The sequence below is a fragment of the Physeter macrocephalus genome, chromosome 11 (assembly GCF_002837175.3).
Source record: "Physeter macrocephalus isolate SW-GA chromosome 11, ASM283717v5, whole genome shotgun sequence".
In the NCBI taxonomy this organism is placed as follows: Eukaryota; Metazoa; Chordata; class Mammalia; order Artiodactyla; family Physeteridae; genus Physeter; species Physeter macrocephalus.
This window is the reverse complement of record NC_041224.1, coordinates 167242658-167256479: the sequence shown is the minus strand read 5'-3', so window position 1 is coordinate 167256479 and position 13822 is coordinate 167242658. Positions and strand designations below refer to the sequence as shown.

Here is a 13822-nt window from a genome sequence, read left to right as displayed (position 1 = left end):
AGTGAATTTACTGTTTTTGGCACTTGGCCCCAGTTTCAAGCCTGTGAAGACATTTTCACTTTAGCCAGTTGTTCTCAATTCTTCCATTCAGGATAGAGTCTGCTGCTGGGGGGCAGTGAGTACCTGTTAGTCCCCTTTCACTTCCACTGTTTCCATATTCTGTCTATTGATCCTGGCCAGTCCTGATGCTGCAAGGCTCCTGGGGATTCCCTGTCACCTAGTTTTGATGCGGATATTGTCTATGGGTTTTTACTTTCCGTCATCAGGTTGGTCTGTTTGGTTTCAGGATGAGTACTGGGGGAGTTTCAAAAAGTGGGCTACCATGATCCACCTCATTCATAAGTTCTATTTTTCTTTTAATACACATATATTTTTCTGTTAGGATAAACTTTGGTTTACTTTCATTGATCTTAATCTTGTCATTTAAAGTTTGAAAAATCATGCCATGAAATGATAGAGATGTTTTTGCCTAATTATATGCATTTAAAAAATTTATTTTTTAATAAATTTTTTTATTATATTCTTAAAGAACTTTTACATTTTGTTGAACTATGGATCTGGACATTGGGAGAGACCTGGATTTTAGTATCAGTTCTGCCCCTCTTTTCTCAGATCATTTGATAAATCAATCAGGTTTAAAATGTAACAGTTTCATTGTTTTCTGAATGAGGGATATAATACCTATTTCTGTAACTTTAAAAGAGATACTTTTTCAGATTTAAAAAATAATGCATGCTCATTGTAGAAAATTTGGAAAATGTAGAAAACCATAAAGATAGAGTTAGAACTTACTCTTAATCTTAATATCTAGAGATCATTAATAACAATAGCATATTATTTTCCAGGTTATTTTTTTTATATAAGTATTTTTTATCAGAGACACACCAAATATACATTTGGCTGAGTGACAACTAGGTGAGTCTTAAAATTAGTGTTTGGTTGAGGTGTCAAAACCAAATATCATGACCATAGAATGAAGTTCTGGGATATAGAATAAATCTAAAATGTAAAAGTTTATTAAAATTATATAATTTCAAAGAATAATAGTCAGATTTTCCAAGTTGGGAATTGTAGTACCAGAACAATAATTTCTTAACCCTGTTAGGTGCTGGCTTGCTCTTGGGGTCTCTGTTGTATATATTTACAATACTGAATAGATGCCTGTTTTCATCTGAGTTCAGTGACTCAACAAAATCTTGGTTGAATCTCATTTTTTCCCTAATTCTTTATATTCTTTATTATTTATCCATTTCTTCCTTATAAAATCCTGGAATGCCAAATTAATGTTGTGCCTTAATTCGTCTTTACTAGTATAATTAATTCCCAAGTAGGATATTTTTTTCTTAAAAGATTCATGATCTAAATGGAATTAAATAAGTAAAAACTAAAATAGGTTTTTACAATCATTCTTTTAATGTTATGAATACTACTACACCAAACCACAAAGATTAGAATTATGATATAATCCAATCTCTGTTATTCTGCTTGTATTATTGTTAATTTATTTGTCAATAGTTGTTGGCCTAGAAAGTATACACTCTTGTCCCTAAAGTTATTTGGTTCATGTGCTCTCTAATTCTTATACTAACTGTCGGTCTATTTTCTATTATCCATTTGAAATTTCTTAATTGTTTTTATATTCAATAATCAGCCACTTCCACAATCATCATTATGGCAGTATTTTACTCTTAGGACAATAAATATACATTTATATTTAGGCTGACTCCTCTCAAATGCTAGAACAAGGGAGGGGTTCATTAGTCTGGGGCAGGGTTTCTCAACCTCTGCACTACTGATATTTTTCACTGGATAATTCTTTGTTGTTGGGACCTGTCACAGGTGTTACAGGATGTTTAGCAGTATCTCTGGCCTCTACTCACTAGATGCCAGTAGCAAATCCTGCCCTGCCCTGCCTTCTCCACCAGGCAAAAAGCATTCAAGTTGAGAACGACACTGCTCTGGGATAATAACTTCTAGTTTTCCCAAGATAGTTTATTCTTTTTATTCAAAGAAGAATTCTCTGTGCATTTTTGTTTGTTTTAGTGTTTTTGTTTTTGCCTGGGAATAAACAATAAATGCCTCTCTGTCTACGAAGGGTGGGAGCAGGGGAGGAGATACTACATTACATAATGGACTCATTAGTCTTATTTTTGGTTTTCTTCTTACTCCTTCCTGCTGTCCAAGCTCTCTGTTTCCCCTGGGAAGTCTGAATCCTGTCTCCACCTCATTCATCTTTGGAGTGTTCTAGGCCTCTTCTGCTGCCTCCACCTGTCAACATCCTTCCCTCCATGTTACGGTTTCCAGAAAGAAATTTCTCATCCATTGCTATCTTCCTCCCCATTCTGTGTGTTATAGGTTTATCTCATTCTAAGGGTGTTCTGAGACACAAGGGTGGGAAGAGGATGCTTACAGTCTGACAGCCACATGGAAGCTGCCCATTATTTTAAGATCGAAATCTTGGAGAAGATATGTATTTTTATTCACTCAATAAATAGACATAAGTGCCATGCTCTGACCTTTTTACATTTCCTCCCACCCTTTCTTTTCTAGAGCTCATTACCCTGGGACCCGTACAGTAAAGGATGCTAGGTTGACTGAGAAGAAGCTTTGGTCTTCTGAAGATTTTAGCACTTTAAATAGTGATGTGGGTGCAGGCTGCTGGGGTCGCATATTGAATCAGAATTATATCAATGGCTACATGACTGCGTAAGTATTAGAAACTTTTAAAGGTTTTTATTTTGAAAAATTTCAAAACACAATAAGTAGAAAAAAGTACAATGGACTTCCATAGTTTCACAACCTAAATTCAGTGATTGTAAACATTTGCCTTATTTTCTTTATCTATACCTATATCTATACCTAAGCTGTGTCAACTCAAAAAAAAAAAAAAAAGGCAAGAAGCTGCAAATAATAAAGCTTATTTGAGGTCTGATATACTGTCTCAGATATGGTTAAGTTATCTCCCTGGCCTGATAATAGCTGTTTGTTCTTATGTTCTTTTATTCCCTTAAAATCACTTACTACTGAGACCTGTTCTGTAAGGGCAAGCGTTGTGGCCAGGCTTAGATCACAAAATGGCTTAGGCCTAAAATGGCTTCTCTTATGTCAAGAAAGTTATGTCTGGTTCTCTTCCTCTGGGGAACCCTTACCCTATTTGCTTACACCATCATTTGAACCCTGGCAGTCTGACTCTAAGAGTTCTCATTTGTAAAACTTTGCAACAGCTCAGAGTGAAGTTCATAAACTTATGTCTTGAAATTGGGGCATTTAGAATGCTGACCGTCAAAAGGAAAGCAAGTATGGATAAAGCCTTTATTTATATTTGACTCACATTTGTGACATGTCTGGTACTGGTAGGTCATGATTCATCTTCTGGTTACACCATTCGTCAGTAAAATTGTATACCTCATATACATTTGTATTTTTTATTATATGATTCACCATTAAAAATATTTAGATGCATCCAACACTTGATTTTTCAAAATGTGGGTGAACTTTAGGCAACTTATATTTTCTTGTTTTGGGTGGTAATTTTTTGTCATTTACATATATTTGTGTAAACTCTGATAAGGTCTTTTTTACTATAGGCTTGTAGATATTTATATTTTTATTACAAGCTACTTTGGTGTTTCTTTTTTATCAAACAAATCTTTTAGCACAATTGCTTGGAATTTGGTGGCTAGTTACTATGAACAGTTGCCATATGGGCGTTGTGGACTGATGACTGCTCAGGAGCCATGGAGTGGGCACTATGTAGTAGAAGCTCCTATCTGGATATCAGGTATGGTTCAGATTCCATCTCTCAATCCCTAACTCCCTAAGAGACAAAGCAGAAAACACTTAGAGGGGATTACATGAACACTGTGTGTGTGCGTGTGTGTTAGTTTTAAGTGTGTCTCTGTTTCAAGCAAGATTTGTCATAGTGTTTTGTAAGAATCTTTTGGGTAACTAGGCTACTTTCTGTATTCCATTCTCAGTTATTCTAAGACCAGGCTTTTTTTTAGTTGATATATTTTTCTCGGAGATTTGTAGTCACGACATTATGTAACCATGATGTTATTCTAAACTCAGGTTGTTATTTCGAAAATATGGAAATGTTAAGTTGGATTTGTATATCCTGGTTGGTTAACCCCTTAAATGTTGAAATAGTTGGTCCCACATTATCTACATGAACTAATGTACTTTTCTCATTTTGTCACCAGTTAATTGTGTCACCTCCCAAAATGGACAAGGAATATTGCTCAGTACATTTTCAGGACCAACTTTGGAGGTGCCCAATAAATACATATTGTGGAAATCAACTTGTTTGAAACCATAAAGCTTAGTTTTTGGAATATTTTGTTAACTTTTTAAAAACCATATTCTTTGTAGTTATATTAGGATGGGTTAAATAGAGATCATCAAAAGTTGGGAGGGGATAACTTTATTTTTTACTCTTGGGAAAAAAAAGGTTTACTCAGTAGTCTTGAACTGACAGAGTGTGGTTCATTTATTTTCACCAGTCATTCTAAGAATATTCCCATAATTGTACCATTTAACTAGAAGTTGAAACATGAGACTGGCAAGTATTCTTCTCCAAAATAGAAAATAGCTGTTAGACTCAATCAGACTTGGGGTGGAAAAGTTTTCCTTCTACCCTTCTTGGTTCTTTGGCTAATAATTAAATGGATATAAGGCAGATCACCAGGAAAAAAAACACATTTAATTTTGTACATAAAAATATGAGACTCAAATTTGCAGTCAGGCAATTGAGGTTTATAATGCCATCCTGAGCTAAGGAATGGGATAAGGACCTGGAGCTTCAAAGGGGAGGAGGGCAGTTCACAGGAAGAGAAGAGCAGATGTTTGCCCTGCCATGCAGGTGAATCTTTCAGATACAAAGTTGTCTCTGGTAGTAGCTGTCTTTCTGTGCCAGGTCCCCTATCTAAGTTCTTTCAGGCAGTTAAAGGAGAGAGAAAAGTTTTTCTTTTGTCTGCTAGGTCTTGATTGCCATCAGCTCAAAATAATCCACATGCTAAAGTGGCACATTTTGGGGTGGCATGTTCTGTTTTCTTTCAGACTCAAATCAGTAAACAGCTTTTTATTTTTTGACAAAATCATATTATCACAGTTTTAATCTTATTTGGGTGTTTCTCTGCTTGTCTATAGCTCATACCACTCAGTTTACTCAACCAGGTTGGTATTACCTGAAGACAGTTGGCCATTTAGAAAAAGGAGGAAGCTATGTAGCTCTGACGGATGGCTTAGGTAACCTCACCATCATCGTTGAAACTATGGTAATTCTTTGTTGTTTTTATTGGATTAATTCACTTTGTTAGTATTGGAAAATATAGCATAAAACACAACTGAACACCTTCTTAAAAAAAAAAAACCAGGGGAGCTTTTCTCCTCTGCATAGGATCCCAGGACTGGGACAACCAGTCTGTGGCTTGACCTGCTCACTCTCCAGGTTGAGAGCAAACCTTCTCTTCCTTTCAGATCCCTCCCAGGGGTGGAGGACACAACCGTATGCCTTTTTTTCCATCCTACCCAGTTACGTGGAAATCCTTCTTGCAGCTTTGGTTGTATAGAAATTCTTCTACCAGTTCCTAGTTAGTTTTCTTTGAGAATTGTTCCACAGGTAGATGTACTTTTGACATGTTTGTGGGGGGAGGTGAGCTCCGCATCCTCCTACTCCACCATCTTGATCCAAGCTCCTCTATTTGTTTCTTTGAATCTAAGTTTTTCTTTCTTTTTGAAAGCATATAGTTGGATCTTGCTTTTTGGAAAATTTAGTCTGACCTTTTGATTCAATTGCTTAATCCATTTACATTTAATGTTAATATTGATATAGTTGGATTTACGTCTTTCAGCTTACTTTTTAGTTTCCATACGTCTCATTTTGGTTCATCTATTCTTCTGTTACTGTTTTCTTTTGCAATAAGTCAATATTTTGTGATGTAATATTTAAATTCTTTTAATTTTTTTTTTTTACTATATTTTAGTGAGTTATTTTCTTAAGTGGTTGTTCCACGATTTAGTGTAGAAATCTTGACTTATTAGAGTCTACTTCAGATTTCTATTAACTGCATTCCAGTGAGATATTCATTTTTTGGAAGGTAGTTTTGCTTAATATAAAATTCTAGGCTGACAGTTTTTCCTTGAATGTGCTGTCTTCCATTGTTTCTGGTAACAAACCAACTATTAATCTTATTGAGGTTCCCTTGTAAATGATCTTGTTCCTTTCAAGATTTTCTTCTTTTCTTTGACTTTCAGCATTTTTACTGGGTGTCTGTATGTGCATCTCTTTGTATTTATTCCTCTTGGAGTTTGTTGAGCCTCTTGGATCTGTAGATTAATGTTTTTCATTAAATTTGGAAAGTTTTCCGCTACTTTTCTTTGAATATATTTTCTGCTCCTTTCTCTCTCCACTGTTTTCTACTGTCCCATTGTATATATGTTGGTGTACTTAATGGTATCCCACATTTCTCTGAGGTTCTGTTCATTATTCTTTATCCTTTTTTTTTCCCTCAGTTCCTCAGGTTGCACAATTTCTGTCAATTGTTTACAAATCCTCTAATTCATCTGCTATTTCAAATCTACTGTTGACCCCTCTAGTGAATTTTTCATTTCAGTTATTATATTTTTCAATTTCAGAATTTCCATTTGGTTCTTTTAAAATTTTTTTGTCACCTAATTGATATTGTCTACTTGGTGAGACATTGTGATTATATCTTCCTTTACTTCTCTAAGCCTTGTTTCTTTTTGTTCTTTAAATGTATTTATATTGGTTACTTTGAAGTCTTCAACTGTTAAATCCAGCATCTGGTTGCTCTCACAGGTGGTTTCTAGGTTTCTGTTGCCTAGTTTTTGTGTATGGGTCACACTTTTCTGTTTCTTTGAATGTCTCCTAATTTTATGTTGAAAGCCAGACCTTTTATATAATATATTGTGGTAACTCTGGGTACTGATTCCCTCCTTTCCTGGGGTTTGTTGTTCCCTTGCTTGTTTGCTTAGTGATTGGCTGGAGTAATTTAGTGAAGTTTATTCCCTCCACCCCCACTCCCCCACCCCCACACTGAGAAGCCTCAAATGTTGCTTCTTAGAAGATGCAGCTTTGGGCAGGTGCACCTCTCTGTTATTGCCTCACTAATTACTGGTGGATTCCTCTATTGTTTTCAGCAATGCTCAGGGGCTTAAATTGCTCCATAAGCTGATCCAATTAAATTCCAGCTTATTTGCAGAGGTGTATTTTGAGGTTAGTGTTTTAGGTTTATTCTGACATCAGGAGGGTTCTTCTTAGCTTCCTTTTTTTGTGGTTCTCCCTGTCAAAATAGCTGGGCAGTGGTTTAGCTTATGCATCTAATGAAGCTGACAGTCTCTTTTTATTTGCTTTCCACCAAAACGTCCATTATTTTTAAGAGCACCCTTACTCTTGAACTTCCCCATGCTCTGCATTAAGTACAATCAGTTTCTTTGGGGAGAGTTTCTGAACTCTTTGTTTTATGACCTGTCTCTCTCCCTGGACAGTCTCTGAGCTGCAGCTTGGAGTTGGGGATGGGGACAAGGGTGTGTTTCTCTCTTAGTGACACCTCTGATTTAGGAGTATGGTGCTGGGTGGGGGTTTGGAACCCCCATATTCTCAGTGTGCCTTGTTTAAGGTGAGTCTGTGAATGGAACCTGGACAGAGGAAGGGAACCCTCAGCCTCTTGGCCACACTCATGGCCACTTGTCCTCAGCATCAAGTAGCTGAGGGGAAAGGGGGTGAGAAATGCTGACATTCTGCTTCTCTCACGAAGATATTGTTGTCTTCACCTGGGAGCTGGGAGTGAGGCAACCCTGTGTTCTTGGCTGTACCTACTTGGCATGGAGTTTGTCACTCTAGGCTGAGAGGGACAGGGAGGGAGTGGATCATGGTTTAAATGCCATGAGTTTTAGTAGATTTTATTGAATAAATGTTTCTGTATTTGTTGCATGGCCTTAGGACCATTTCCAGAGACTTTATTGTAATTATTATTTAAATAATTTTCACCAGGTTCACTGGGAGCAGGTTCATGGAGCTCCTCCCATTGCCATTCTGGAAGCAGATCTCTCCTTTATTCATTATTCATTCAGTGTTTTGAACATATTTCAATACCTGATTTAATGTCTTTTGTCTAGGAAGTCTAATATTTAATAAGCAATGACTGGGGTTTCTCAGACATAGTTTCTGTCAACTGCTTTTATGCCTGTGTATGGGCCATTCTTTCCCGGTTCTCTGCAAATTTCATAATGATTTGTTGAAAACTAGACACATTACATAAAATAACATGGAGACTCTGGAGATCAGATTCTTCCTCCTATCTAGCATTTGTGGTTGTTGCTCTTTGTTGTGGTTGTTGCTGTTTATTTGCTTTGTGACTTTCCTGAACAAATTCTGTAGTTTGTAAGCTTTATCATTTGTGGCCACTGAAGCCTCTGCTCAGTTATCTTAATGGTCAGATCATGATTGTACAGATTTCCTTATGTTTAGAACTAGCAAGTGTCCCAGCCTTTGCTGATGGGCTCTGTGTGCATAGTCGAGGCATGCCTCAATACACAGGCAGGCAGTTTACAACTCTGCCTTAGCTTTTACTTCCTGTTTGAGCAAAGCTCCCAGGTCGACTTGAATTTCCCAGTAAAGCCATCTGGGACCACAATTTTCTCTGTGGGAAACTTTTTTTTTTTTTTGTGGTATGCGGGCCTCTCACTGTTGTGGCCTCTCCCGCCGCGGAGCACAGGCTCTGGAGCGCAGGCTCAGCGGCCACGGCTCACAGGCCCAGCAGCTCCGCGGCACGTGGGATCCTCCCAGACCAGGGCGCGAACCCGGTTCCCCTGCATCGGCAGGCGGACGCGCAACCACTGCGCCACCAGGGAAGCCCCTCACGGGCCCAGCAGCTCCGCGGCACGTGGGATCCTCCCAGACCAGGGCGCGAACCCGGTTCCCCTGCATCGGCAGGCGGACGCGCAACCACCGCGCCACCAGGGAAGCCCTCTGTGGGAAACTTTTAAACTACAGTTTCAACTTCCTTTACAGATATTGGGCTATTCAGTTTGTCCATGTCTTCTTCAGTGAGTACTGGGTTTTTGTGTCTTCAAAGAAATTTGTCTTTTTAAGTTGTTAAATTTCTGGGCACAAAGTTATTGATATTATTCCTCACTATTCTTTTAATATCCATATACTCTGTTTTGATGTCACCTTTCTTAATATTCATAATTGCAATTTGTGTTTTCTTTTTATCCTGATTTCCTGATTAATCTGGCTAGAAGTTTATTCAATTCTATTAATCTTCTCAAAGAGTCAGCTTTTGGTTTCTCAATTATTCTCTCTTGTTTTTCTGGTTTTTGTTTGATTTATCCTTTCATCTCTATTATTGTCTTTCCTCTGCTTACTTTGTTTTTTTTTAATTTAATTAAAATTTTTAATTGAAATGTAGTCAATTTACAATATTATATTAGCTTCAGATGCACAGCATAGTGATTCAGTATTTTTATAGATTATGCTCCCTTTAAAATTATTAAAAAATAATGTCTATTTTCCTGTGCTGTACAGTATATTCTTGCTGCTTATCTATTTTATACACAGTAGTTCGTATCTCTTAATCCCATATATAACCTAGCTTACTTTGGTTTTAATTTGCTCTTCTTTTCCTAGTGTCTTAAGCTAAAGTCTCAAATCCTTTCTTCGTTTCTAATCTAGGTGCTCAGTGCTATACATTTTTTTCTAACTGCTCTTTTAGTGGCATCCCACAAATCCTGATGTGTTGTGTTTTGCTTTTCATACAGCTCAAAATTCTTTCTAATTTCACCTTTTATTTTAATTTTTTTCTTTGAGGCATGAATTATTTAGAAATTTGTTATTTAGTTTCTAAATATTTTGGAATTTTTCCAGAGATTTTTGTTATTCATTTCTGATTTAGTTTTATTGTGGTCAGAGAACAGACTTTCTGTGACTTGAATCTTTTTGAATTTATGGAGACTTCTTTTATGGCTAAGAATATGGTGTACTTCGGTAAATGTTCCCTGTGCACTTGAAAGGAATATGCATTCTGCAATTGCTGGATAAAGTGATCTATAGATGTCAGTCCAGGCAAGTTACTTGGTAGTGTTGTTCAAATCACCTGTGTCTTTGTTGATCTTCTGTCTAGTGGTATATCAGTTATTAAGAAAAGGTATTGAAATCTCTAACTATAATTGTAATTTAAAATTTTCCCACAAAGCCTTTCCCAGAACCTTATATTGTAAGTCCTCTGTGATTGTTGAATCCCCTAAGGTAGGGATGATGTCTCAGACTTCTTTTGATCCCAGCCCATTGTAGTGATTATTTTGAAAAAAATGATGCTGGCAGTGGGATTTGTTATGTGTATTTAGCTGACCTCAGTTGTGTATTTGAAGGTTATATATAGGTGAGATGCCTTATCAGTGAAAATGTCCCAAGATTTACTTTTTTTTTTGATGTATATTACATGGAAAACAGAACATAAAAATTAATCTGTGTGCGATCAAATGACTGGAATTCAAAGTTTGATTCAGTCAAAATGCCATTGAGTTTTACTTCGACTAGGCATACACAATAGACATTCAATAAAGGTTTTTAAGAAAAAAGTCTTTAAAAGTTTGAAATAAACTGTTATTTGTCACCTATTATGTGTCATTTCTGTTAATCTATAGGCATTAAATGTTTGTTTTTTTCCCCCCAAAATGGCTTGTATATCATTCAGATAACTTACATGATTCTTTTTTTTTTCTACTCAGAGTCATAAACATTCCATGTGTATACGGCCACTTCTTCCCTATTTCAATGTTTCACAACAATTTGCTACCTTCATTCTTAAGGGTTCTTTTGTAAGTAAATAAGTGGAACTTTTATTTTGATTTTGATTTGAGAATTTATATATTTTATCACGGGCTAGCAGTTCTTAAGTGAAGTCTTGCATTATAAGTGATTAAGAGTTTGCATATGAATGGGTAAATGCCTTGGTGTCCTATGTCTGCTGACTAGTTTTAGTCAAACATACAGAAGCCACTAGGAGGTAATGCTCTTCGTGGTTTTGAAGAATCCTAACAAAGGTCACTTGCAAGAAAGTTGTTCTTTTTGGTAGAGCATCATTTGTGCAGTTGAGGGAACTTTCAAATATTGATCTTTACAGTACTCTGTACAAAAAAAAGAGACAAGATTCTTGTTATTTCTACCTATTGTTAGATTTGAATACAGAAATACAGTGCTCTTTCTACTAATCGTGTAAGAATTGTTTTTTCATGCCAGAAAATTCTTCAAAAGCTTTTTACATAGGTATAATAATGAGTATTTTTGAAGCAAAGACACTAAAATCTTTTTGAACATTTGCCAAAAATCTGCAGTATTTTTAGGAAATAAAGTATTTGCTTGAATAATGTCTTCCTACTTTCAAAATGTTTACTATTTAAGATTTGAGGTGGATCTTTCTGTAAATAGAAATAGAATGCACATTGTCATTGGTTCATTCTTGCTGGTACAGATTTTAGAAATCCTCAAAGAGGAGACGATGAATCACTCAACTATGCTTTCTTTGTGTTTTCTCCTTAGAGTGAAATACCAGAGCTGCAGGTGTGGTATACTAAACTTGGAAAACCATCAGAGAGATTTCTTTTCAAACAACTGGATTCTCTATGGGTAGTTTTAAATAAATTCCTATAGTGTGAGCATTGCAACAGTAAAGGGAACAGAAATTTGATTAATGAATTAATTTTTAATTTCATAACTGATTTTATGGCTGAAACATAATAGAGGTAAAGTTTGCCCCCCATTTTTTTAAATAGAAGTCCTCTTCAAGGCAGAATGGTTTGGTAGATGTGTTCGTTCTTGGTATTTAGTTTGTCTTGGTGAATGGGACCAACCATCACTTGGTTGCTCAATTCAGAAATTTGAGTCTCATTTGAGACTGTCATTCCCACTCACCCTTTGTATACCATCAGTGATCAAGTATAGACAATATCACCCACATATTTCTCTTACCCATTCCTTATTTTCCATTCCGTCGGCTACTGCTTGTTTCAGTTCCTCATTATGTCTCTCTCGGATTTCGGAAACTATCTCGTTTTTTCAGTCTCCCCGCCACCCATCACACTACTACCAGAATGATGCGTCTAAATGCAGACCTGATTTTTGTCAGTCCCTGCTCAAATGCCTTAGTGATTTTTCCTATAAGTTCACATTCCTTAGTGTGGCATGTGACCCACGTTATCACCTCATGAGGTAAAAGACTGCTTTCCTTTCTAGATGCATGTCCTACTAAACTGACCTTTCCTCACAGACTAAACATCTTGCATTTTTCAGAGTATGGCATGCCAAGTTAATTACTTCTGTGACTTTTGCACATGCTTTTTCTTCGTCCTAGAATGCCTTCTGTTCATATCTTTGTCATCCTTCAAGACTCAGCCCAAGTGTTGATTCCTCTGAAGCCTTCCCCACCAGTCTTAGGTCATAGCCACCTAGGGATATGTACTTACCTAGTAAACACTTTCCCACTACGCTGGATGCCTCGAGGATTGGGTCCCAGCCTTATATACCTTTTTGTCCCAGGTGCCTAGTGTAGAGCTTAGCAAATGGTGGTTTCTCATGAGTAAAAGTTTCAAAGAATGAATTGGCCCATGCAAACACATCACTTCACCTAACTGACACAAATCTGCTACTTTTTATGGTAATTATTAAAGTTCTGTGACTCAACTAGTCAGTATCAATAATTGAACGCCCATTGTATATTAAATTTGAAAAAAGGAATGGTCTCTAATTTTTGCACAACACATTGCTAGAAGTAGCATAATAAAACTGATTTTCCCCATAGGAAAAATAATATCATTTGGAGTTCTTCCTAAGCCAGAACATGGTATTAGATATTTCATAGATCTGACCAACAATTTATTAAAGCAAAGATATGATATAAACCTCTAATATAAAGTAGAAAAAAAGAGCTACTCAGATTTCATAAAGTGGACATAATGTTTAGTGCCTGTGTCAATTATGCAAAAGACTTCAGTGTCTTCAGAGGCCTGCTATGGTAAAACATGGGACACCTATGATGTAGGGAAGGTTTCTCATAGGTCACTCACTGAGCTTAGAACTTTATAAACATTTTCTCATTTAATCCTCACAATAGCCCTATGAAGTATGTTTTCTTCCCCTCATTTTGTAGATGAGATTATAGCTTTATATGCCAAGGTCATAAATGTGACATAAATGTAATTTGTTAATTGAAAGACGTATTGAACATGTAATGAGTAGGACTTTTTTTATATAGTAAACGTTTTCTCTGTTTAATAGCTGAGTCAAAAATAAGATTTTATGGATTTTTCTACATTAGCAAAGTCCTAAAATATAAATAAGCAGATCTCTTAGTTACATGTATTGAATTATACACAGGCTTTAAGGATAGTACAGTCTAATGGAAAAGACAGAGTAATGGAAAAAGATTTGGGGATCATCTAGTCCTTCTTCCTTCTGTGACAAGAAATTCTTTTAATATCCTTTCTAGAATGTTTAATTGTATAAAGTCTTATAAATAACTTAAGAAAAAAGATTCCAAGGGCCTTGATATTGAGTGTGTCCTTCACAAGTAGTTAGGAAATTCTAAAAGAAATGAGTTTGGCTTATCTTAAGCTTATTTTTTTTTTTAACATCTTTATTGGAGTATAATTGCTTTACAATGGTGTGTTAGTTTCTGCTTTACAACAAAGTGAATCAGTTATACATATGCATATGTTCCCATATCTCTTCCCTCTTGTGTCTCCCTCCCTCCCACCCTCCCTATCCCACCCCTCTAGGTGGTCACAAAGCACCCAGCTGATC

At 36.3% G+C, this 13822-nt stretch overlaps 1 protein-coding gene across 3 annotated transcripts in view; it reads left to right on the top strand.

Annotated features, from left to right (window-relative positions):
* Nucleotides 1–13822, top strand: part of GALC (galactosylceramidase) — a 67403-nt gene that overhangs the window by 36478 nt on the left and 17103 nt on the right. For all 3 annotated transcript variants that reach the window (XR_003682126.1, XM_028496287.2, XM_007121987.4), the window contains 5 exons: nucleotides 2551–2706; nucleotides 3657–3781; nucleotides 5149–5276; nucleotides 10753–10842; nucleotides 11564–11650. Coding sequence is in view for 2 of the 3 variants with exons in the window: in XM_028496287.2 (XP_028352088.1) it covers nucleotides 2551–2706; nucleotides 3657–3781; nucleotides 5149–5276; nucleotides 10753–10842; nucleotides 11564–11650 (586 nt within the window). In the remaining variant the exon portion in view is untranslated. The remainder of the gene's footprint in view (nucleotides 1–2550; nucleotides 2707–3656; nucleotides 3782–5148; nucleotides 5277–10752; nucleotides 10843–11563; nucleotides 11651–13822) is intronic.